The sequence below is a fragment of the Hermetia illucens genome, chromosome 4, assembly GCF_905115235.1.
Source record: "Hermetia illucens chromosome 4, iHerIll2.2.curated.20191125, whole genome shotgun sequence".
In the NCBI taxonomy this organism is placed as follows: Eukaryota; Metazoa; Arthropoda; class Insecta; order Diptera; family Stratiomyidae; genus Hermetia; species Hermetia illucens.
In genome coordinates this window covers 135866272-135890186 of record NC_051852.1, presented here as the reverse complement: position 1 = coordinate 135890186, position 23915 = coordinate 135866272, and the positions used below count along the sequence as shown (strand labels likewise).

Genomic DNA, 23915 nt, shown 5'->3' with positions numbered 1-23915 from the left:
GAGGAGTTCAAGGGACGATGATATCTTTCCTCAAACACGTCGACTACGCTGATGATTGCTCTATCACCTTTCTCACGGGATCATGAACTTTGGACAAATGGCTCTAAATTTCGAAAAAGAGGCAGAGTTGGATTGAAGATAAACACCAACCAAACCAAGGTTCTTAATTTGACGCACTCTCTGTATCTGCATTAATGAGCAAAGCATCGAACGTGTCGATCAAGTTATATATCTAGGAAGTATTGTTTCTGTCGACGGTAGCACCGAACTGGATGTTGAAAGCATCTGCACTTCAATTTTGACACGATACATTATTTCATGAAACCCAAAATTATCTGGAGAGTTTTATTATTAAAAGCAAAGAATCTCCATGCTTCTCTGAGTTATGAAGTGAATTGTGTACTTTTAGACCCTCAAGCAATTCATTATTTCATGGCTTGAGGTATGGGAAAACTTCATTTGCCTCTGATCTATCCCGAGATATGCATTATATAAGAGATAAAAGAATAAAACAACACTATAACTATCTGCTAGAAATCCATTGTCAAATAGAAAAGAATTGGGGCTAGCTAACCATTGTCGTAGAACACTTTTAGTTAAAGAATTATAAGTCATGCCGCGTAAAATTTTCATCTGTAATTCTTCCGCCGATGTCCTGATTATTGATGTTTGATTTGTTACGATGTGAGCTCCCTTGGTATGGGTGGTATCAACTTGTCTCGAGGCTTCACATCGAGTAGTTTACCCCGGGTTGGTTTAGTTTTTGCGACTATTGAGTCTAGGCGCGTGAGTAAAATAATATAATATTTGAGAACCAAGAACCCCGACCCTTATCTTGTCGAACTGCTAGCATTCAGGTTAGCTCCAGCACGCGCCGTCGGTTTCACATATTATCTCTAGCAGTCGGTGTTCACAACCGGCATACCTGTTAGGGAAGTTTGGTTGGTTGACAGCTTTGGTGATCATATTGGTACCAAGGTGATGCAACGTCTGCTCTCATCGTAACACATTTGAACTAGTTCCCTCGGGATCTCCAAACTTCGGAATGTTTTGTACAGATCCGACAATCAGCTCTATTAAATGCTTCTTTGAAATATACAAAGAACTAGTGGACGACGATTTTACACTCCTGAAATTGTTCCATCATCCTTGGATTGCGAATTTTGATATGATATAAATTTTGATATGATATAGACATAGCAGTAGTGATACAGAGATAGTAGTCTTTCTGATTTTTCTTCAAAAGTGCAACAGGCTAAATCGGCCCTTGGCTTCTAGGATATCCTTCTTTCTGCAACTCCATTCTTCTATCACGTCTTCCGGTGAAAAATTTCTGTAATTTTTACTGTTCTCCTTCACCTAGGTTTCCCATCGTTTGGGTGGCTTTACCGCTGGCCGACTTCTTTGGTGAACAAGTAGTTGACGTTAAATTTGCATTCAATAGTATCGATGGACTTCTCTGATCTCTAAATCAGGGTGCACGCCTCTCAGCTAGGTCTTTGCTTTATAGGTCTGAAACTTGTTTTTTCTGTGTACTATTATATTTGCATTTCATTGTGGCCAGTCGACTCAACTGTGAGTACTTGAGTTAAACCAGGGTAATAATTTCTCGCGCACGCAATGCTGACCATTTTATTAAATGCCTGAGGACAATGATTGATTTCAGACTGTGCTTCAAGAAATATGTTATAAGGCTACTATTGTGTGCCACCGCGGCATGTTACCGAATGTTGGCTGACCTAAATACTGTCGGAGATAGCTTCTAGCCGGAGTGATACGATTCATTCTGCTTTACCTGGGAGCAGCCCGTTTCCTATGTTAGTTGCCGCCATTTCATCCACGAGAAGAGGAACTTCACCAGATGTGATACGGTGAGGCATCGTGGTGAAACCTTTTCTCCACTTCCTCAGTTACTCGTCATCGTGGATGAGAAATTTACTTCCTTCACAGCACCGTCGAAAGATTGTTGACCACATGCAAGCTATTTTGTTATGAAGTATACCCTTCTGAAATCATTGCATTTTGCGACGCTTCCCTGCCCAGCGCAATAAAGAATTTCCTTTTGTCATAACGCACACTACGCTGAACTTCTCGGGATTTCGCTCGGTATCGGAGTTCGAGCGCGTCACCTCCACCATCGCTCGCAGCGGTCAATTAAGCCTTTAACGCCTTCCATTCATCGATCCGCTTCCACGATTCCACAGTCAACCAGATTTCATGACGCCCCTTCGGGACGTTGTGAAAGACCTATGCAGCACCCGAGGAAACAACATTTTTGATGGCGGCCTAATGTTCATTGATATTCTCTGGAGGGTTAGAGGGTTGCAGCTCCCCAACCCTGCAAGAAGTGTAGGTAACATGCAAGGGAACGTAAGCGACCAGGAGGCAAGTCCTGAATCTACTGTTGGCTGCAAAGTGGTCGATTTGATTGCTCCAACGGTGTCTGTCAGTTGAAACCCAACTGGCCCTATTTCTCGAACCCAATGTGCTCGAACTGACCTTAGGCGCTCGAACAATGAGCCACCAATGATGAGGCGGTGGAAGTTACAGAAATCCGCAAACTTGCCACCACCATCTATGAGTCTCAGCTCATTATGAATTGCCGAGAAGTTTGGGCCACCCCTATTTTGTTCTAAGATGAGTGGTTCGAATCCGACTCGTTGCGCACCCAATCCTAATGGGATGAGCTTCCAGTTGATTTAGCTTTAGAGAGTCCCTGAGTACGAAACTGGGAAGGTTGAAGGCAGGCGCATTTACGACTCCACACTATGTCTACGCACACGTTCACCTTAAAAGCACATTTTAATATTGTAATTGAAAAAATTTTAATGACAATCGCGTTGTAGCCGAAACGCATTAAATTCAGGTCAACTTAACGACATTTTCAGCTCCTATTTCCATTTGTTTGTTTGTTCAATAATACGAAACAATCCTAAAACAGAAAGTACCATTCCCATTTATTGTCCTTCGATGCAATTCATATCTTAAGATAGAACTAACCAAATTTGCACTTATTCGTAAATTTAATGTGCACACGGGTGAAGAAATCCAAGTCAAGGTCTGCTAACACACGAATTTATACCATTCACCCACAATACGCCTACCTGCATTCGCAAAAGACCAAGTTTGAAACTGTCACAGATCTCCTGGCCTACTTGACATAAAAAAAGAAAAAATGCTAATTTTAGAAATGGATTTCCATATCTCGAAGAAATCAATGTTTTGTAAATAATGACTGGCAAATCAAACATTTCGGTCATCGACTTTTTCACTTTTCGTATTTTGATTAAGAGACTAAACAACGCGTGGATACTATTTTATAAACGAAAAGTTCAAAACCTCGTGCGAAACGAACTTGATTTATGGTTTTCATTTTTACAATTCAATTTTAGTGTAAGGTTTCAGTGGTTCGCTACTGGAAACTGGCTCTCATTTGGACTGTTTGAATTACATTACATCCCTGACCAGTTTTAGTAATTCTTGGACCGGAATTCTCATTCATTTTCAAGAATATAATTTACTTCATCCCTAAATTGAATTCATTGTCAAACAACTTCCACTGAAATGACAAATATTGGAAGAATGGATTCATTTACATCATCACATTCTCAATATAAAATCACTGGTCTCCTAAGCTCTCCGAACATACCTAGTAGCAAGAGATTAATTGCATTCAATTAAGCGTTCAACAAAGTCCGAGATACAAGTTGCAGATTCATGTTAAAAGTGCATTCGTTCCAGTTCCCATACTGCAGGTCGGCATATTTTATCCAATATGTATACTTATGAGCACATATATGTAGTGCATCCATGCATATATCAACTTGGTCATTACACGTTTGACCGATAGTGGACGAAAACTCGTTATAACTTTCATTCAAAAATGTGGTTTGACATAATTTTTTCTTGCAAATGATGGAGAGGCAATCAAAAAGTAGCCAAGCTGTCTGCCAATTAAAAGCGGAAAAAAGTAAAAGAGACAACTCAAAGAAAAGAGAAGTTTGTTGTGGACAACGAAGGTTTTGTAGTTTCATCATGTGTTTCTTACGATGTGTAACAATATGTAACGGATTTCAAACCAACATTCAGGCGTTTTTACCGCCCCAGCGGTTAAGAAAGGATCATTTAAAGTCAGCTGGGCATTACCAAGGGTCGATGAAGAAAAAGTTGTATCGCAGATTTAGTGCTTACTGCAGGTTGGGTCTCTGCCCCTAACTTCCTTTTTCAAATTTTGAAGTGTGAGAAGAGAGGTACAAATGAAGGAAGCTGGTGATATAAGCAAAAATATAGGAAACTAAAAAGTTGATGGCATGATTTAGGACAAAATTTTGTAGGCAGTAGTTAAAATTTATGAATTTACAGGAAACCGATAATTTCCGGTAGCCTTTATTCTAAATAAGGAGTTTAAATCATATATAATCGACTTCAAATTAGTAAGTAATCGTTCGATCCATATTAACCTAAAATTCATTAGAGTTTGGCTAAAAGAAGATAAGGACGAGGATGTCTAAAGGCACATTTTATAATCATTTGAGGAGAGTCTTTGACATAATGCTTTCAAAAGACGTAAAAATTAATCGGAGAACTACTGGAGACTAGAATCTCCATTATGCAACCGATTATATCAGCCAATGAATGGTTAACTTTGCAAGTAGCAGAAACATAGTCATAAGTACGATCTGTCTTGCTTACCGACGAATCCACAAAAGAACTTGGACAGAGCCTTAACCAAATTGACGACCATCTTATCCAAAGTTAATGAGCCTCAAGCGTATTTGACACTGGAAAATATTAAAGAGCGAATTGGGATTCGGACCACAAATCAGCATAGCCTTAACCAAAGTTTGATATCCAAAATCTCGGACCTGTGTATGCATTTACGGTGACCCTAGAAAGTAAGGCGGATCCAGTTTTCAATAGAAATGGAATCAGCAGTTTTAGTGAAAATAGTAGGATATAAACATCAATGCAATAGCAATGAATGGTTTAATGGCGAACGTCAAGATGTGTTAAACCAAAACAATCAGGGATAAAAGTGGTATCAACAATGAAATACCAGAATTAAAAGAAAAAAATTATGAAAACCTGAGCTGAGTAGCGAATGCATTCCTCGGAATAAGAGAGGGAAATCTTATGACTACTGATTGTAGTCAGTTTATGAAGGAATAAAGTGAAAAGGCTCCAGGTGACGACAAGAGGCTTAAAACAAGTAGGCTTCAAGCTCCGGAGAAGTCCTTAACCTGGCATATTGTTTATGTGCTTGCCAATAACTGTCTCAGATATTTCGCATTTGGAACCTGCAAACTTAGAAAGGTACCTTTAAATGTCAAAGTAGTGTCAAATGGGCATTTTGTGAGATTCCAGGTGAGCTGATTAAATAAGGTGGCAGTGGCAATATTTGTTGAAGCAGGCATACAGAAAATAATGCTGTAAGCTGACGTCCAGTAAAATTGGTCAGTATTACCAAAATAACAATGGTAGGTTAGGGGAATTGTTGGAGCAATGCGAATGAGGCTAATCGCGTATCGTATGAAATATTTGGTGAAACGGAAATATGCTCGACTACAAAACTTTTAAGCTATAATGGGCAGCGAATGGACGAAGATAAAATATCTGAAAATGTATTCTTTATAAAAGCTGAGGGTCAAAGACCAGGAAGCATTAAGTGGATTCCATAGATAAAAATTGCACATCCCTGCTTGTATTTTTCAATTGGATAACAAAGAACATTGTCGTACGATTATATCCGCAACACCAATATGAATACACAACACATAAATGATTGCTGGAAGTTCGTGCGATACCATGACTATCTGGATGTTGATAAAATCCGGCTGAATAGGTTACGATGGGCGTATCATTTCACCTCAGTTGACGTGACAGGACAGACCCCGGTCCTCTTCAGAAATGGGCAAGGGTTCTTGCCGCATGGATATTCCGAACAAAGTAAATACGTATCTGCATGCTAAATACGGGCACCCCAAGTGGAAAGACGGAGGCCAGGTCACCGTAATGATGATATTGGTGGAAATGCAGATACACCATAACGGTGACGAGCGTATAGTTGATTTTGCGGACACTCATGACAATGTTATTGTGAAGACATGGTCCATCAAACAATTGTCTCATCGCCCTGCATTTTATAGTGGGAACAGCAAAACCCAAATCGACTATATTGTCATAAAAGGCCAACACCTTACCATAGTTACTGACTGCAAAGCCATTCCCTATGAGATCGTCCCATCTTAAACTCAGCCCTTGATTACTGTCATGCGAATCAAACTACTGATAAAATAGCATGAAGATTGCATTGACCTGCCGCGTTGTAAATGGTGGATTTCGTAAGAAAAAGGAGAAAATGATCTTAATTATGCAAATTCCGACCGTCACCAATGTAGAAAAATCGTGAACCTAGTTACGATTCACAAAGCGGCCTATGCAGCATTCGGAGTAACCAAGCCGGGCAAACGGTTCATCAACCGAGAGACTTGGCCTTGAAATGGCGACGTCCAAATAAAGGTTTCTCAACGATAAAACGCTGAATAATTGGCAAAGAAGCAAAGAAAGCGATTGTTGTCACCCGAGCTGTCCATTATAAACATCTTTACGATATACTGGACACTCGGAACGACGAGAGGATCTTTATGGACTTGTGAAAAGCCAACACCAACGTATACAGGATATCGAACACTCCTATTGCGTTAATGACAAGAACTGCACTTTGTTTACCGATATTTTGAGCAGATTTCAACTCAAGTATTTGTTCATTCTCCACTACCACAAGCATTTCCAATGCTTGGAGCGATACCACCTGTCAACGCTACTAAAGTCGAGGAAGCAATACGAATGAAGTCGGGTAAAGCTACAGAACCTGGTGACATCACATGCGAGCTCTAGAAAGTGAAGAGGTGGAACCCCACACTAGAGCACAGTGGGTTATTGAGAAGGTAGAACACACAGTGCCAATAAGGAAAAGAAAGGTAATTCAGCAGAGTGTTCAAATTACCGTCCGAACCAATTGCTATCCCATATCATAAAAAAATTTGAACTTATTCTTGACTACCGTATTCGCGACATTGTTCAAATAACCGTGAATCAACCCAGATTTGTCAAGAGCTGCGGTACTACCAAAGCAATACACGATGCGCTTTTACTCGTGGAGCAAAGCCGTTAGAAACATCTCCCTGTTTAGTGTGCATTGCTGAGTCTAGAGAAGGCGTTTGACCATGTACCACACGAACTCATCTTGTATACTCTGTGACAACACCTAGTACCAGAAGAATCGCCTCATGCAACACCGTCTCAGATTGAATCTGAATAAAACAGAGTTTTCGTCGGCCGATCCCCATGAAACAGGCACTATCACTGTGAGCGAAGTCTAGTTCAGAACGGTGACCGGTGTAAGGCAAGCGACGTGCAGTTTAAAATCCCTCACTAAAATGAAAGCTAAGAGAAAAATAGGGGCTTAGCAGAAGGTGGAAATGAAGGACAAAACAATTCTGAATAGTTCCTAAAACGAAACTGACAAGTAGCAAAATGCTACTTATATTCAAGGTGTAATAGGATACGATGATGAGTTGGTGAAAGAACGAAAGTAGGCCGAACGAAGGGATGAGGATTGTACTTTACTGGACAAAAGATACGAAACTAAGGAAAATATTGGCTTCTGCGCCAGAGTACTCAAAATCACATCAACCTGGAATCATTTCTTTTTTAGCAGAATGGATTCTGAAACCGAGCACATGTAATAAAAGCCTTTACTGACCTTATGGCGTCCAAAAATCAAGCCTTTTATGAAAAGGAATAAAGGACCTTGAATCGCTGGGGAAAACCCATTCAGAAATTTCCGAACTAATTTTAGAATTTGTTTCAAATCCATTTTAGAATTTTCCATTTCAAGGAGGAATATAACTTCGTTATAACTTTCCTTGCCCCAAATTTCATCCATGTTCACCTTAATTACGGTTGAGGAATTCCATACGTTACATGATGACTTTTATGTTAATAGGTAAAATTTGGTTCCCGTCCAAAATTTCTAATTTTTGTAATCTAGTCAATGCAATTGCTTGCAATTCAATCTTCTGTACCTACATAAATTCATATTTCTCTCAAAACCCTAAAGACGAGCTGCGTACAGAAGAGTCATATAGTTATGGGCATCTGACGTATCTGCTAGTGAAACCGGTCTTCAGTTTTTTGCACGAAGTATTAGTAGTTGCAGCATCTCCTCCGCGAGTTTCTCGACGCACAAGATACCGGAAGAGTGAGCACTTACTTTTCGCATTTAATACAGAGCGATAGCAATGCAACGATAATAATTGAAGTGTAAAGGGAAACTTGTCATTAACTTAATTGTACTTATGAAATCGGGGAACACTCGCATTTATAATTTACTAGCATTAAGTGATGGATTCTCATGCAAAGGCATATTCAAGGAATGCGATACTAAATGGAGTTAGTATAGACCGATAGTAGCCTTCTTAAAGAATTTTCCTGCATATTTACTGATGCAAATGGCTCACCATGATTAACGATTAGACAAAATTGTTGTGGGAGTGCGTCTAATGAGATCTAAAATAAAATTGAAAAGGAGACGCGCTGAAAATGGTTGCATCATAAAAATTATTATTATTAGACTCAGTATGGTGAGAATTTCCAAAAAGTCGATTGACAATTTCATCCAGGGCAGAGGCAACTCTTACTTACTTTCTTCTTAACTTCTACCCAGTGATTAAAAAAATGATTCGTGCACCAAAATTTGTGTAGAAGTAGTACTTTCTCCCCCAACTGGTCCCGTCTGTCATCAACTGGATATCGTCTCAAAATCCTGTTTATCTGCAACCGTAATATGAATCTAGATTTTGATTCGTTCTTGAGGAAAAAATAGCCTTCCTTTATATAATCCAGATTATTTAGGTTGGTTTGTATTTATTAGGAAAATATTCGGTACCAAATTCTGATAGCGGAGCCAAACCCCTCATCCTACGGCTTACAGTATGACTAGTTCCTTTTTTACTTCGAGAAGCATTTTTCGGGAGTTCTTTGTTAACGTGTAAATCAATGCGACCATATATATCAGTTGACTTAAAGTTAGATGGTCTCGTTTGGTGACGACCACACAACTATTGTAGGAAAATGCTAAGATACTGGACCGTGTGGTAAATATATGTACATACATATCCTCAAACTTTCACCAGTCTTCCAATAAAGGTTTTAGAATATACATAATCCATGCAAATAGAACGCATACAGATTTGTAACGATGTTATACTAAAAACGAAAGAATAAGGACCCATTGCTGGGTTTTAAATTGACATCCAAGGAGCCGCCAGTGCTGACATGAGATTTTAAGTTAAAATCCTTTTTGACGTACTACTCGGAAAAACCACGAGCCGAGAAGGTAAGTCAAGTGGGGAATTAATGAAAGAAAAACCCATTGCTCCTGATTAATGAAGTGGATTCTGAAAGGACTGCAAAAGAAAGAAAAGTCGTACCATTAGCCATTCAATGAAAGAAAAGAAGTTTTTGGATTATTAGGGATCAAAATCTATGAAACCAAAATTAGCGTGATTTCCACGTTACTTAAATTCATCAGGAACGGGTCTCGTTTACTATACAACGTGCAGGCTCCAAGTCCATTGTCTTCGAAACTTGCACAGATTAGGAAAAGTAATTAAAAAATATAGGTGTAGATGATACATTTTAAATCCACCGTACCCCCGAATTAAAAAAAAGAGGAATCTATTATTATTTATTTAAAATTTGATGGGAGTCTTGATAGGATGATCATACAACCATCTTCAGTGGCCGAAGACGACTTAGAGGGGAGAGGTATCCCAAAACCTAAAAGAAATTGGCTAAGCTGAACGTGAAGGTCTGCCCGCGTAATAAAAGAGTGGCTTTCGTTCGCTTGCCTGTTACGTCTACCACTTTTCGCAGGGTTGGAGAGCTGCGACCACCAAGTTCAATATCAGAGGAAGAGCTATCTTAGAGGTTAAATTTTGTCTTCTATTTGTAGTCAAGCCTAAAATTGATAGACCAATAGCTTACTTCAAACTACAATTTTTATTTTACAGTGTAGATATATATTTCGAGAGCAACTTACTCCCTTCATCAGTACAAAGCTTAGTAGCTGATGAAGTGGGTAAAAATTGTAGTTTGGAGTAAGCTATTGGTCTATCAATCTTAAGAGCTATCTTGTTCATCGAAAATTACATGCTGAGTAATCGACGTAAAAATGTCAATGAGTATTCGGCCGCCATCAAAAGTGCTTTTTTCTCGAGGTGGCATAAGATCTGGCTGACTGCGGAATCCAAGGATACCAAGCAAAATGTCAAGAAGCTCAGCGTAATGTACGCCGTGATAAGACAGAATTTGATATTGCTCTGATCAGGGAAACGGAAGAAGCCTCAGATAGCAATGATTTCAGAGCTGTATACCGCATCACGGGAGTACTTGTATGTCGTCGTTAATCTTTCCTTTAAAGGACCTTAACGGTTGAGTCCTCATCCACGATGACGAGCAACACAATGTGTGACAATTGATAGAGTATCTGCGCGCTCCCGCTCTTCACAAAGATAAAAGCTAAAGTCCTGAAAGGCACCAAAGGACATTTCGTTTGATCGAACGAGAGCAAGCTGGTTTCTGCTCCCCGTCCTCCTCCATTTATCAACTGCTCTTTGTCGATTTTGAGAAAGCTTTCGATAGTGTTAACAGGGAGTGTATCTGGAGTGCAGGAAGGGCATTCTTGAGGAACTAATAACTATTATCAGTTGAGGCTGAAAGCTGACTCCCCCAAGGTTGTATCACCGATATTATTTCTTCATGTTACCAGCAACGTTCTTCATACTGCATACTGTGTTTCGGCCGTGGTATGGTGTCTTCCTTCTTTTTCTTTTTCAGTGGCGCGACAGCCCAAATCGGTCCTTGGCTTAGATAGACTTCCTCCAGCCACCTCGATTGAACCCTCCACCTGGAAAATTCCAGCAACTTTTCGCTATGTTTACCTCCAGGTACACAAAGTTGTCCATGTGTTCAAAGTTAAAGTCGCTCACTGTCAGGTTTTGTCGTATTGGCCCTATCTTCTTGATTGGGTCATGAATTTTGTTTCATTAATTCTTAGGTCGACTTCTTACGCTGCTTCATGTTGCACGTATAGGACCCAGCCGTTTGGTTTGTTCTTTATTTCAATTATTCCTTCGTAATTGCTATGGGTGTAATCTTCACTGATGTTCCAGGATATATCGTAATCTAATGAAGATCTAAATTAACGTCTCTTTTAAATCGAGATGCCATTTCTACAGTATCCCTGGTATCGTGCTATCTCTCCCTTTTACCGCACAGCACGCCCTAAGCATCCCCGTTAAATTTCTTGATATAATCATCTTCTCCCTGTACCTTCTGCAGTTCATTCGATCAAAAGTACTTGTACATGCCCGTCAGACGTTCATACAAGAGGCCCATGAAACATCTCTTTTAAGAGATCTACTCTCTGAAGGCGACAGACGTTCCATTTAATATCGATCCTCCCCACGTTCAATAGTTTATGCTCTATCTCTGCTGGTGGTTAAATGTATATATGTATATTTGTCTGTATGGCTGACAATCTGGCTGCCCTACGACCCCAGCTGGGAATACAGTCGGTTCAGGAACCAAATATTTTACGGCTAAGGAAGGCATATGGCGGCACACAAACTGCGTCCACAAGTCTAACCCTCGAAGCACTCAAAAGAGCTATCACTGCCAGTAAAGTTTGGATTGGTTGCGTCGTTTGCCGACTATGAGAACAGATAAACCTGAAAAGATGCTTCAGGTGTTGGGCACGTGGCGAAAAATGTACTTGCGTACACAATTGGTCCGGCCTGTGTCGTAAATGCGGAAGAAAGGCTACATTGCAAAAGTCTGGGAAGAAAAACCCAATTGTTTGCTTTGCAGGTAAATAAATGACATTGATAGCGCCCATATCACAGGTGTCCGGTGTTAAGAAAGGCGATGAACACTATGCGCAAATGAGCTACAACTAAAAATGAACCATTGCCAAGCGGCTCAGGACCTGCTCTCCCAGAATGTATTGGAAAACAAAATCGACGTTGCTCTTGTCCGCGAGCAGTACAAAAATCTAGACAGTGAAGTTTGGGTCCCGGATAAGAATGAAAAGCAGCGATATAACAGTTGCTTCAATATTGCAAAAATAGGTCGAATATCTGTTTACAGCTGCCGCCCCAAGCCTTCCGAAATAGGAGTTCCATTCTTTGGTGGAGAGGCTAGCAATGGATGTAAACGGCAATAGCTCTAAGATAGTAGCTGGCGATTTCAACGCATGGGCTGAAGAATAGGGCAGCCAAGAAACAAACTCAAGAGGACGTATATTACTCAAAGCTCTTTCTCGTCTGAACCTTGTAGTTGCTAACAGTGGATGCATGAACACTTTCCGAAAGAGAGAAATGGGGTCCGTGATAGATGTCACATTTGTTAGCAATGTTTTATGTAAGTACCTCCAGTGGTACGTCAGTGAAGAATATACACACAGCGACAATCAGGCCATTACTTTTTAAATCATGGTACACGAATGAACTGGTCCCGGACAAGAGCTGAAACTTCGTCGTACAGGCCGATATGCCTTGAAAATAATACTGGTAAACTATTCGAACGAATAATCAGTAACAGATTACTTCCAGTTGCCGAAAAGGATGGCGGTCTCTCTGAGAATCAGATCGGTTTGTGAAAGCAGGGGGCTGCCACGGATGCAGTTGCCCTGGTGGCTAACACAGTTATGACCGCAATTGACGAGTACAAATTTTGTGCAGTGATCACACTCGATGTGAAGAACGCCTTCAATTCGGCTAGATTGGACAAGATACTTGAGTCCCTAATCAACTTAGACGTTCCGAAGTGCCTTGTGCGTATCGTTGCCGACTTCTTAATCGATAAGCTTCTGTGCTGCGATGAAGATGAAGGAAAGAAATTATACCAAAAGACATGCGTAGCTCCACAAGAGCCCATCCTAGGGCCACTCTTGTAGATTATTATGTATAACGGAGCACTGACACTAGTGCTTCTTACTTGTGTGGCCTCCATTGATTTCATAGACGATGTTCATGTGACGGTTGCTGCACGTCTCCTCGAAGAAGTCGTACTTTATGCAAATGAAGCAGTTTATGGCATTAAATTCTGGTTAGAGAATGCTGGTCTACAGTTCGCAAGAGATAAGACGGAAGTAGTATTTATTACCAAGCGCAGAAAGTGCACGTCCATGAAGATCAAAGTTGGAACGCAAACAATTCATTCCGAGCCTGCGCTCAAGTATTTAGGCGTAATAATTGACCAGAGACTAAACTCCAGATTGCATGTGGAGGGTGCAGCAGCCAAGGCATATAACATCGATGGCCCAAGGCCGAGCCGAAGGTGGTCAGTTTGTTATTACGGTATGCAAACCCCAATGTGCAGACGCACTGAGAAATATAGCAAATAGGAGAAAGATTGGAGGTGTGTATCGCATAAGGGCACTCCGAACATGTTACGCTTACAGATCAGTATCCAATGAAGCAGCTTGCATGATAGTAGGAATGGTCTCGATTGAGATTCTGGCGAAAGAAAGACAACAACTTTACGATCGAGCGTATTTCACCGGAGAATCTCCTGCCCGTCGGCGACAGCTCAAACGAACTGAAATCATCGCAAAATGGCAGGAGAAGTGGGATAACGGGGTAGGTTTCCACCTCACTCAATTCTTGAGCGGACACCGAGGCGATCGAGCATATTTGTATCGATTTGGGCATGCTAATTCGCCATATTGCCCAAAGTACCCGAATATTGCAGAGGACGCAGAACAAGTTTGTTTTGCATTGGCCGAAATTCGCAGCCCAAAGGGCTTCATTGGAAGCTACAACCGGGAAGCACTTTGCACTCGAAAATATAATGAAACATATGGTGAAAGCAAAGGGGATATGAACCGAAGGCGAAAAGCTGATTGCAGCCATCGCTAAGAAGCTTAGGCAGGAAAAATGAACGCGAGAGAAACACGAATGTTAACACGAGCGCAGAATAAATTCTGATTCAGCCCCGCGACGTAATACCAAATTGGAGTCCCGCGGGGAGTGTGGAAGGAGAAGTAGGTGGTTTTAGCGGGTAAGAGTCCCGCATAACCGTGTGGCAGGAGTCAACGGAGGCAGAGAGACATTAACATGATTCTAATAAGGTTTTGTTTCACACTGCTTAAAGCCCCAAAAGACATCTCGGGCGAACATCTGCTAAAAAAAATTTCATAATTTTATATTACTATATTTTGGCAATTTACTGCGGAAACCCCCTTAATAATACAAGTCAGCATGTGATAATGAATTCAGAGGTGAAAGTAATTTGCACTTTTTTCATTTAAACCAAATTATGTGCATATTGCATTTCACATGTATCTAAATCACACATTTCGCGAATAAAGATACTCCCCCATCGACATCTGAGTGTGAATATCACCAGTAATTGCACACCTAGGGTAAAACCATGCCAAGTTAGGTGATATAATCAAAAAATACTCATTCTCGGCTCCAGTTTGAAACACCTCCGATTACTAAGGCATTATTGTATGAATTCATTGCATCCGCTAAATTTCAGTGCATATTGATTTTTTGTGTATTTTGTGTTTCGGATTAAAAAACAGCTGAGTTGTTACGTTATTATTTCGCGGACTTACACAATGGGTTGTTACCTTTTAAGTTCTCTGCTGGGAGCTGGAGGAAATCAAATTGTATCATTACTGGGGTAGCCCAAGCACGATTTATGCATTCAGAGAACACTCAAGTCGTGAAAGATTGAAACCAATGGACAAATAGATCCAATAGAATGTGGATTCATGATAAATCAAACTAATATTTGGTGTTGTACGTTGGAATAGTACCAGTGCCAACATTAGATTGTGGAATAGTTTATGAAATCTGTACAATCCTAATGTTAATTAATGTGTCCTCGTGTTTTTCAGATAACCGATGCTACCTCGAGAGGAATAGATACTTCGGTTCACTCCGTTTTCACGAGATAACACTAATCAAAGCATTCCACCTGCATGTCAACAATTACGTCAAATTATTGTTTATAAAACAAACAGTTGTTTTTCTCTACCGAAAGTAGTGTTGCTGGAAAACAGCATGTGATATGAAATTCCCTGGTTGACAAGTAATCTTCATTCAATTATCTAAGATTCGATTGGCGGTCACTTAAAATTGCGCAATGTTTCAAAACATCCAGCATTATCTTATTTTACCTGGAAACGTGTATTGCCGCCATTATAGGGATCCATAAAGTAACGAGAGCTGAACCGTAGTATTGATCCGACGTGACCGAAACTTTTCTTGTATCTTTTCTTTGGTAAAAACACTTCTCAGAATTTCAGGATGCACCAATTATAATTGCAATTTCATGGGTTATTTACTGACTGTTGGGGAAAAATTGCTAATTTCACTAATGGATCCACTTTAAACTTTCATTACACTCCAAATGCTTTGATATTATAGTAATTAATATTAAAAGAAGAAAAATAAACTATAAAAAATAGATTTAGAACTTTTTCCTTTCAAAACGAACTTTGACAACGATTTGCACGGAGGACTCGCATGAAGTAGAAAATTAACTGAATGTGATCGACAAACTAAAACTCAATTATTTTTTCCGCTAAAAAATTCACTTCCATAAAAAATTGGAAATTCAGGTCTGATATTTATAACGAATTGGATGTTAATCGAAATATCTCCAGTCTGACCCCATCAGTGATAAGATAATATGATTTAATAAACTAAGCCTACAATCTAACGACTGTGGATATTCTATTTCTCAATGTCTCAATACCTCCTGTGCAGTTTTTTTCTAGGAGGTATTTCAGAGGTGAAGATTGATTGATGAGCTTTTTATAAAAGTGGTTTCAGATAAACGCTTCTAATATATATCATTGATATTGTCCAGGTGATAATGTTCGTTGTTCTTTAATTAAATGTTGTTATTCGAATTGAACGGGGCTTCTATCATTTACTACAACAACACAAACGCCAGAGTGACTAGTGAATTTGAACTATTTGTAGGTGCGCTCTATCCACTTTATTTTATTTAAACACTTCATTTTGCTACTTAAGAGGTGAAATCTGATAGTGATTTCCTTCTTTACTTTTTTTTGATAGAATTATGCTAAAATATCCCTGGATTTACAATCAATAATATTTTTAGAAATATTTTTCAAATTTTCAAATCGATCATTACCCTCAGATGTCTAATGATCGATTTTGAAAGACTTGGTAAATGGTTTTAACTTGCATATAGTTCCGCGTCCTGGGGCTACCACCACCGTCAGGTCGTCTGCAAAACCAATTAATGTTGCCTCCTTTGGCACGCGGAGACCGAGCACTCCGTCATACCTTATGTTCCACAGCAAGGGCCGCAGTACGGAGCTTTAGGAAACACCTGCTGTCACAACATATTCCTTCGGCCCGTAATCCGTCTCGTACCAAAGAAGTCTTTCCGAGAGCTAACTCTCGATTATCCGAGTTAAGTAACCAGGTACACCCAGTTTAGCCCTTAATCCAACCACAGTTGGCCGGGTTAAATATATTACTGACATCCTGTGTCACTATCGCGCAGCACTTACCCACGACCAATGCCTCCCAGGCCAGATCTACGACCGTTGCAATAGCATCGACCGTGGACCGTGCTTTGCGAATCCCATACTGCCAATCCGATTGACAACCAACTAGCTCAACGAACGGAAGCAGCCTGTTGTATACCATCCTCTCCAACATCTTTCTCACAGTTTCGAAAACACAGATAGGGCGGTATGAAGAGGATGCACTATTTGGTTTTTGGGGCTTCGGTGACAGAACTAACCTCTGCCTTTTCCACTGAGGGGGAGACACTCCTTCGAGCATGCAGGATTCAAATGTACTTATGAACCATGCGGACCTGATTATACCGTAGTTTCCCCTCGGTCACCTCGGGGTTGAGAAGACGTTGACGGTTGAACCCTCCCCTGTAGATGTTCTGAAGGTAAGTCAGGAACACTACTATTGAGAGTGGGAGGATTACTTTTTGGCGATATCACGTGACCAAGGACCATTTTTCTCTAACATTCACGCGCCTTTACTTATAATTCAACTGGAGGTTACGCGTACGCACTAGCACGTGTGGACAAACTTCGAATTGCCTAGGGGTGTGGACTACCGGCTGCATGTGGTGAGATGGCGGAGGTAGTTTTAATCTGGGAAGGGCCTCAAGTACTAGACGCAACCAGGCTGTTTCTCCTGTCGAGGACCAGGTCGTCGGGGAGTCGAACGTTCTCCCCGTACTCTAGCTCAGCAGGGCAGCAAATTCTTCGCGAATGGCTGTACGAAGGCCAAGTAGAACGAAAGGAAAGACCTGTGATCATGAAGACTTGTCGCGCACCTTAATCGCCGTCTTCAGTGTCTGATCCCAACGTTCTGACATCCCATTGGACCGCGAGTAGAATTCTGCTGTCTGCTGACGTTTGTATCCCAAGAGCGTTCAAATTGTATTGTTTATTTGCGACAGAAAGTCGCATTCCATGACTGTCCTGTATTGTCCTTCAGAGGTATTGCCTCAGGCCATTGCGTAAACCGATCAATAATCTTGAGGCAATGCTTGTATTCGTGCGAGTTTCTCAAAGGACCTATAATGTCGAGGTGTATAGTGTGGAAGCGCTTTGTCGACTTTGAGAATGCACCTACTTCCTTCCTTCTTAGCATGCCTAGTGACTTTCTACTTTTGGTATTCGATGCACTCTCTGGCCTAAGAACTCAAGTCCTTGTTCATGGACGACCAGGAATATCTGCTGGAGACTAGCGTCGTCCGAATACCAGGCTACGCAAGATGGTGCACCGAGCGAAGCACTTCCTCACGAGAAGCGACCGGAATATATGGCCTAGGGTCCTTTTCAGAAATCTCCTTGAACTCATATTTGGAGTACGACTGCAAACTCTCTGCGTCATTCTTCTTTGCCAGAGAGATTGCCGAAAAATGGACCAACCTCGAAGATCAGGGAGAAATCGTCAATGACTAAGTTATCTTTACCGAACACATGTTGAAACTGGCTGGATGTAAACTGGCTGATGTAGGCTAAGTACCGAAGTTTGCGGAGGGACGCTTTGTGAGGATTTTGCCGTAAAGCAAAAGTCAGAGACTTATGGCTCGTGAATAAGGTGAATGGCCTGTCTTAAAGGGAATATAGGAAGTACTTGATGATTAGATACGTGGCTGGTAATTCTCGATCATATGTGCTATAATTCCGTTGACCGGGATTCAGGTGTCTCGAGGAGAAACGCAACGGTTGCCAGCTTTCATTCACCCCCTGGTAATAAGCACCGCCTACTGTATCGACAAACACAGTTGAAGGTGCATCCTGTTGAGGGAAAGCCAAAAGTGTAGCGTCTACCTGCTGTTGATTGGTGGTTTTAAACGTTGGACGGTCTTTTGAGACTCCCACACAGCCTCCCACGAATGATTGGTCTTAGGACGAAACAAGAAGGTGTTAAGTGGTGACGAGTGGCTTAGACCGGAAATGATGGTAGAACTTTACTTTCTTTATCTTTATCAACGAAAAGCTCGCAATTGCTTGCACCTTGTCTGGGTCGGGTTCAATGCCGTCAGGGGTGATGGAATGGCCTGGAAATTTCATCTGACATTGGAAAATTTGCATTTGTCAACGTCGAGAATTCAGCCATTTTCACGGAGGCGTTGAAAAATGCACTCGGGATGCCAAATCCTCAGACCCGGTGGAATATTCGACCAGAACATCATCCAAGTAGACGAAACAGAAGTCCAAATTTCGTAGTACAGATTGGGTGAATCTCTGGAAGGTTTGCGCCGCATTGAGCAGACCAAAAGTCATCCGTGTGAGCTCGAATTGGAATTTTCGTTGTGAAGCGTTTGTGAAGAATGCATTCAAAATTTTCACAATATACACAACTAGGTTGGACGGCGGTTCGAACATTCTGTTAAACTGCCTTTGTTTAGATCCCTTCGCTAGTTAGATGTTGGTTTCAACAATACGATTGAAGAACTGACTGTATCGCAGTGTTGGGTCACAGCAATTTGCCTTCCAGAGCTCGAATACGATGTCGTCAGCTCCTATTGCTTTTCCTCAATATCATTCGTTTGTTTGCTTTCTTCACCTCTTGAGCATTGGCAGGTGGAATTCCTCCAAATGTCGACAAGGCTTATGGAAGCGGATGATGAGCAAATTCTTCCGTTTAAATCGATTCGAAATATTCACACAATCTGTTCGTCGCCTCTTTGATCACTAAGCAAATTACCATTCTTGTCATTTATGCAACCCAGGTATGTGTTGATCTCGCCATCTTGACTGTCCCGTTTATAATAAAGACTTTTGTTAGTCACCGTTCAAGTAACAGCCATGACTTTTTCTGTTTCCCGGCCGGCACAATTGAAAATTTGGCGTTCGATCGGCGTTTTATCGACGGGTAACTTATGAAGGAGACGTTTTTTGACGGACCTTCAGTTGGATATCGTCATTCCAAAACCAAGTAGCAAGCAGGACAGGAATTGGTTAATCAACGGTAGCATTGAAAAATTTGAATGGAAGCTTGATTTAATCGACAAAATAGTGGAATTTGAAGTTGCGTTCTATTTGTATTGCTGCAAGAGATTTTAGCTCTAAGGATGTTACCTGGGGGATGTTAACCACCAATTCAAGAGGAAGGCCAGACTGGGGCAAATTGTAGTTACCATATAGTAGCATATGGAATGTGAACTCCACTGTTAACCAAAAACTTCAAGCTTTCGCCAATACCTATCTACGTCGTATTATCGGGGTGCCGTGGCCTGACACTACCTCAAACGAAGAACTTGATCAATGCACAGTCGTGCCACTCGTACGCATTGTGATCGGAATACGGAAGTGGCAGCGGATAGGTCACACTTTAAGGAGAGGCAACAATTTCATTGCCGGCTTCTTCATACAGTCGAACCCACCCTTCCAAGATGGCCGACGAGTGGGTCACGCTAAGGGGACTTGGCGCAGAACAGTACAGCGGGAGTGCGACCGTCTCGGAAATTCGTCGGGGGTGCTGAAGCACTGATGAAGGGAACAAGTGGTTTCCGAAATACCAGTATTTGCAAAAATAAAAATATCAACATTAGAGAATAAGAAAAAACAAGTTTTTTATTATTTCACCCGAAAGATGTTTTTTAAATAAAATTATTTTCAAATACCTAAAAATGTTTGCTATTTATTCCGCCTTTCAATAGTATATTACCATATTCCTTATTGGCATATTTTGTAGAAACAGACTAGAATCCCTCTTAAATTTATCTTAGAATCAGCAACTTGCAATAGTATATGCTATACTATCGAGCATAATCCTACCAAGTTTGGTGGAAATCGCACTATTACTAACAAAGTTATAATAGGCCAAAGTTATCTCTTTTGTGACTTGGTTTCTTTGGCCTTTTTTGCTATACTACATTGTTAGATTAATGTAAAGCGTAGATTCTGGTAATTGCATTTACTGAAATGCATTACTCATCTAGCTGAAAACTGAACTGAAAAATAACCTCCAATCAGCTAACTGATGATCTTTTCTGTCCGACCTTTATAGCTAAACATAATGAAGCCAGGTACTTAGTAAAGTTTGCTTATTTTTCTTTGTAAAGGCAACTGTAATATACTTCTTATCTCACTAAGAAATAGCAAACTTTCCTTAACTAGATTCAACTGCCAGTTCTCTTGACGTGAAAGAGTATTTCCATAGAGTAAGTTAGTGGAAAGACACTTCATATCTTGCTATTGATAACGCAACAAAATTTACAACATAATTCCACATCTCACGATATCAACAAATATATTTGATGCATTTTTTATCATTAAAACTAAGGTTGCGACAAAATTCCAAGAATATCTGCGATTAACCTGTCCATGCAGTACTTCAACTTTCTCAGTAAATCATGGTCCAATAAATATCGATCTTTGAAAAATCGCCAATTCACCCCCATGTGTCAAGAAAAAAGATTGAAAGTTGACGTCAACGTAAATCAAATTCGTGTTTATTTAGGCATAATTTTTGGGGAAAATTGGACATCTTTGTCAAGATCAGACCGTGGGAACCGCATCGCATTTCTTCGCTAATTCATTTCATTAGCACAGATTTATAGATGAACATATTTACTTTCTGATTTGTATAGAATTTCAGCACCTGATTTTTATTTGGTGAATATTCTAATTGAGACTAATGACGCTGAATGGTTTGTTTATTGAGATGAATACTATATAACGGAGTGTAGTGCTGCACCCTCAAGTTGCGTCTGTAAGCCTCTTATGGAAAATAACATCTACTGTATAGGAGAGACCAATACTGGATGTAAAAAGTTTTGATATATTTGCAATGAACGTCAACCTGCAGGGAAAAGTTTATTCTACAAATTTATTTACAAAAAATAAGTAAACATGGAGCTTACTTCCGAGGAAAAATGTTGTGAGTACATTGCCAATGACGCACAGAAGGCACAACATGAAAAAAATTAACATGTAATATTATTAAGAAGGAAAGTCATAAAGGCAATATATGTTTTGCATTAACTTCAGGTCATATGTGTTTTTTTAAACTTATAAACGTACTTGTACACCTGCTGAAATTGGTCACATGTTTATCTTAGGGGTAAACCGACTTTCTATTATTCACTAGACCAAATCTGGGGCATTCATTGCTGCTCTAGTCCTAAATGCTAGAATCACCTCCCCGTTTGAATGAAATCTTTTTCTCGCCAATCATTTCTTCAAATTGGGGAACAAATAGTAGTCAGAGGAAGTAGAGTGTGGAGAATAGGGGAAGCGTCAAATGAGTTCGAACCTTATTGCCATTAATTTTTTTCGACCACAGCTGCTGAGGCGTGAGCTGGTGCGTTGCTGTGATTGGAAAGGACTCTTTTGTGAGCCAATCGTGGACGCTTTCCTTGCAGCTCAGCTTTCAAACGGTCCAATAACAATGAATAATATAAACCTGTAATAGTTGCACCCTTTTCTAGATAGTTGATGAGGATTATTCCTTGCGAATCGCAAAAGTCCGAAAGAACTATTTCGCCTTTTTTGGTGCACCCAACAACCCATTGTTTAGATTATTCCTTGGTTTCAGGACTGTACTGTTGGATCCAAGTTTCATTCAAAGTGATGAAACGACCCTTAAAGTTCTGCGGGTTCTTCTGGAACAGCTGCAAGCCCTCCTTGCAATACTTCAAACGACTTCGTTTTTGGTCCAGCGTGAACAATCATGGCACCCATCTTGCGGCTAGCTTTTTGTTACCGAAATGTGTTGCAAAATATGATGTACCCGATCGTTCGAGATGCCCACAGCACTAGCAATCTCACGCACCTTCACTCTCCTGTCATGCATCACCATATCAAGGATTTTATCAATGATTTGTTGGGTAGTAACCTCAACACTTCGAAAATTTTGAGACCACTTACAAACTGTTCTAATCGAAAATGCAGAGTCCCCATAATCTTATTGTGCTTCTTTTTAGTCTCCTGAAGCATTTTGCCTTTCATAAAGTAATGTTTTATCACGACACGAAATTCTTTTTTGTCCATTTTTTGAAAATCACTCGATTTCCTCGATTCAAACGAATGCCAAATACAAGGAAATATACCCATCTGACAGAAACTTTGCGAAAAAAATCGATTCCTCGGATCCAACACACGTGATGTCCGCTTAAAACGCTTCTTCTCTCCACACTTCCGTAATAACCAAAGTAATATCTTTCGGACCGTCTCCTTGATGGATCAGCAAACTGAATCGGTCTTGGGCCTCGAGGAAGCTATCTTCCGCTTCAAATGGTTCCACTTATCTTTTGTATGGGTGCTTCTCCTTTGCTCCTATCCTTTAAGCGTTTTTTTTTATTTCTTTTGCTTTTTTTGGGAATTTTCGTGAAAAACTGGACATAGATACGAATGCGAATTTTTGACCATGTATAATTATTAATATTTTGAGCATCCGTAGTAATTTTTCCAGTCCGATATCATACGTCATTATTGAAATGCAGAGAACTTATACACCCATCTCCAAAAAAAGGTGTCTTTCAATACCCATGAAGGAACGTGCTTTTCACGAAACACTTCTTATGACGTATTCGTAACATCATTTACTTTGTTTCACTGGGGCCGGAACAAATGGTTCGTCGTATTAATTATACAGCTCAGTCTTTTACTCTATACGAACTCCGCCATGCTATTAACATAATATGCTAGTCCCATGCCCAGGTAAAGGAGGAGGGTTTGATGCAATGTACAGTAAAACAAAAATAAAATGCTGAGATCAGGGAAAGAGATAAATAGAGTATAGTTGGAGTTATTCCGCTATGCTAAACCCTACCTGATCTCTCTTGGTGACAGGTCCGGCGACAGGCCAACCAAGAAAATGCATACAATCTCGTTAGAAACAAGATGATTGACAGATCGAGTCATAAGCCTCGGAGAAATGCTAGGGTGTCCACCTCAGTCGACGTGGCAGGACGGGCCCCCGACATTGAACGCGAACGCGGTAAAAATGGCTACAATCTTATCTATTTTGGTAGTCTACACACTCAATACGGTATTGGCATTGCCATCTTAGAGGGTTTCTGTGATGCCATTAAAGAAGTAGAACGATTTGATGATCGGCTGATGAAGTTCACCATTATATCTGCTGATCACACGATTCACTTTTTCAACGCGTACCCACCACAGACAGATCAACCTGATGACGAAAAATATGCCTGCTTGCAACTTCTCGAAGCAAAGACCTGTGCCTGCTGATGACTATTTCGTCATTGCAGGCGAACTGAATGGTCATGTGAGTGGAAAGACAAATGGCAAACGCAATAAGGGTGTTGAGCGTTTAGTCGATTTTGCAGACACCAATGAACTTGTAATT

The 23915-nt window shown here is 40.5% G+C and overlaps 1 protein-coding gene across 2 annotated transcripts in view; it reads right to left on the bottom strand.

Moving 5' to 3' along the window:
• LOC119653813 (proton-coupled amino acid transporter-like protein pathetic) overlaps positions 1 to 23915 on the bottom strand; it is a 122982-nt gene that overhangs the window by 50938 nt on the left and 48129 nt on the right. Inside the window, exon 1 of one of the 2 annotated variants that reach the window (XM_038058839.1) lies at positions 15257 to 15588. The exons of the other annotated variant lie outside the window; for it this stretch is intronic. Coding sequence (XP_037914767.1) covers positions 15257 to 15292 — 36 coding nt within the window. The 5' untranslated portion in view covers positions 15293 to 15588. Of the gene's footprint in view, positions 1 to 15256; positions 15589 to 23915 lie in introns of those variants that run through there. 2 annotated transcript variants of the gene reach the window in all.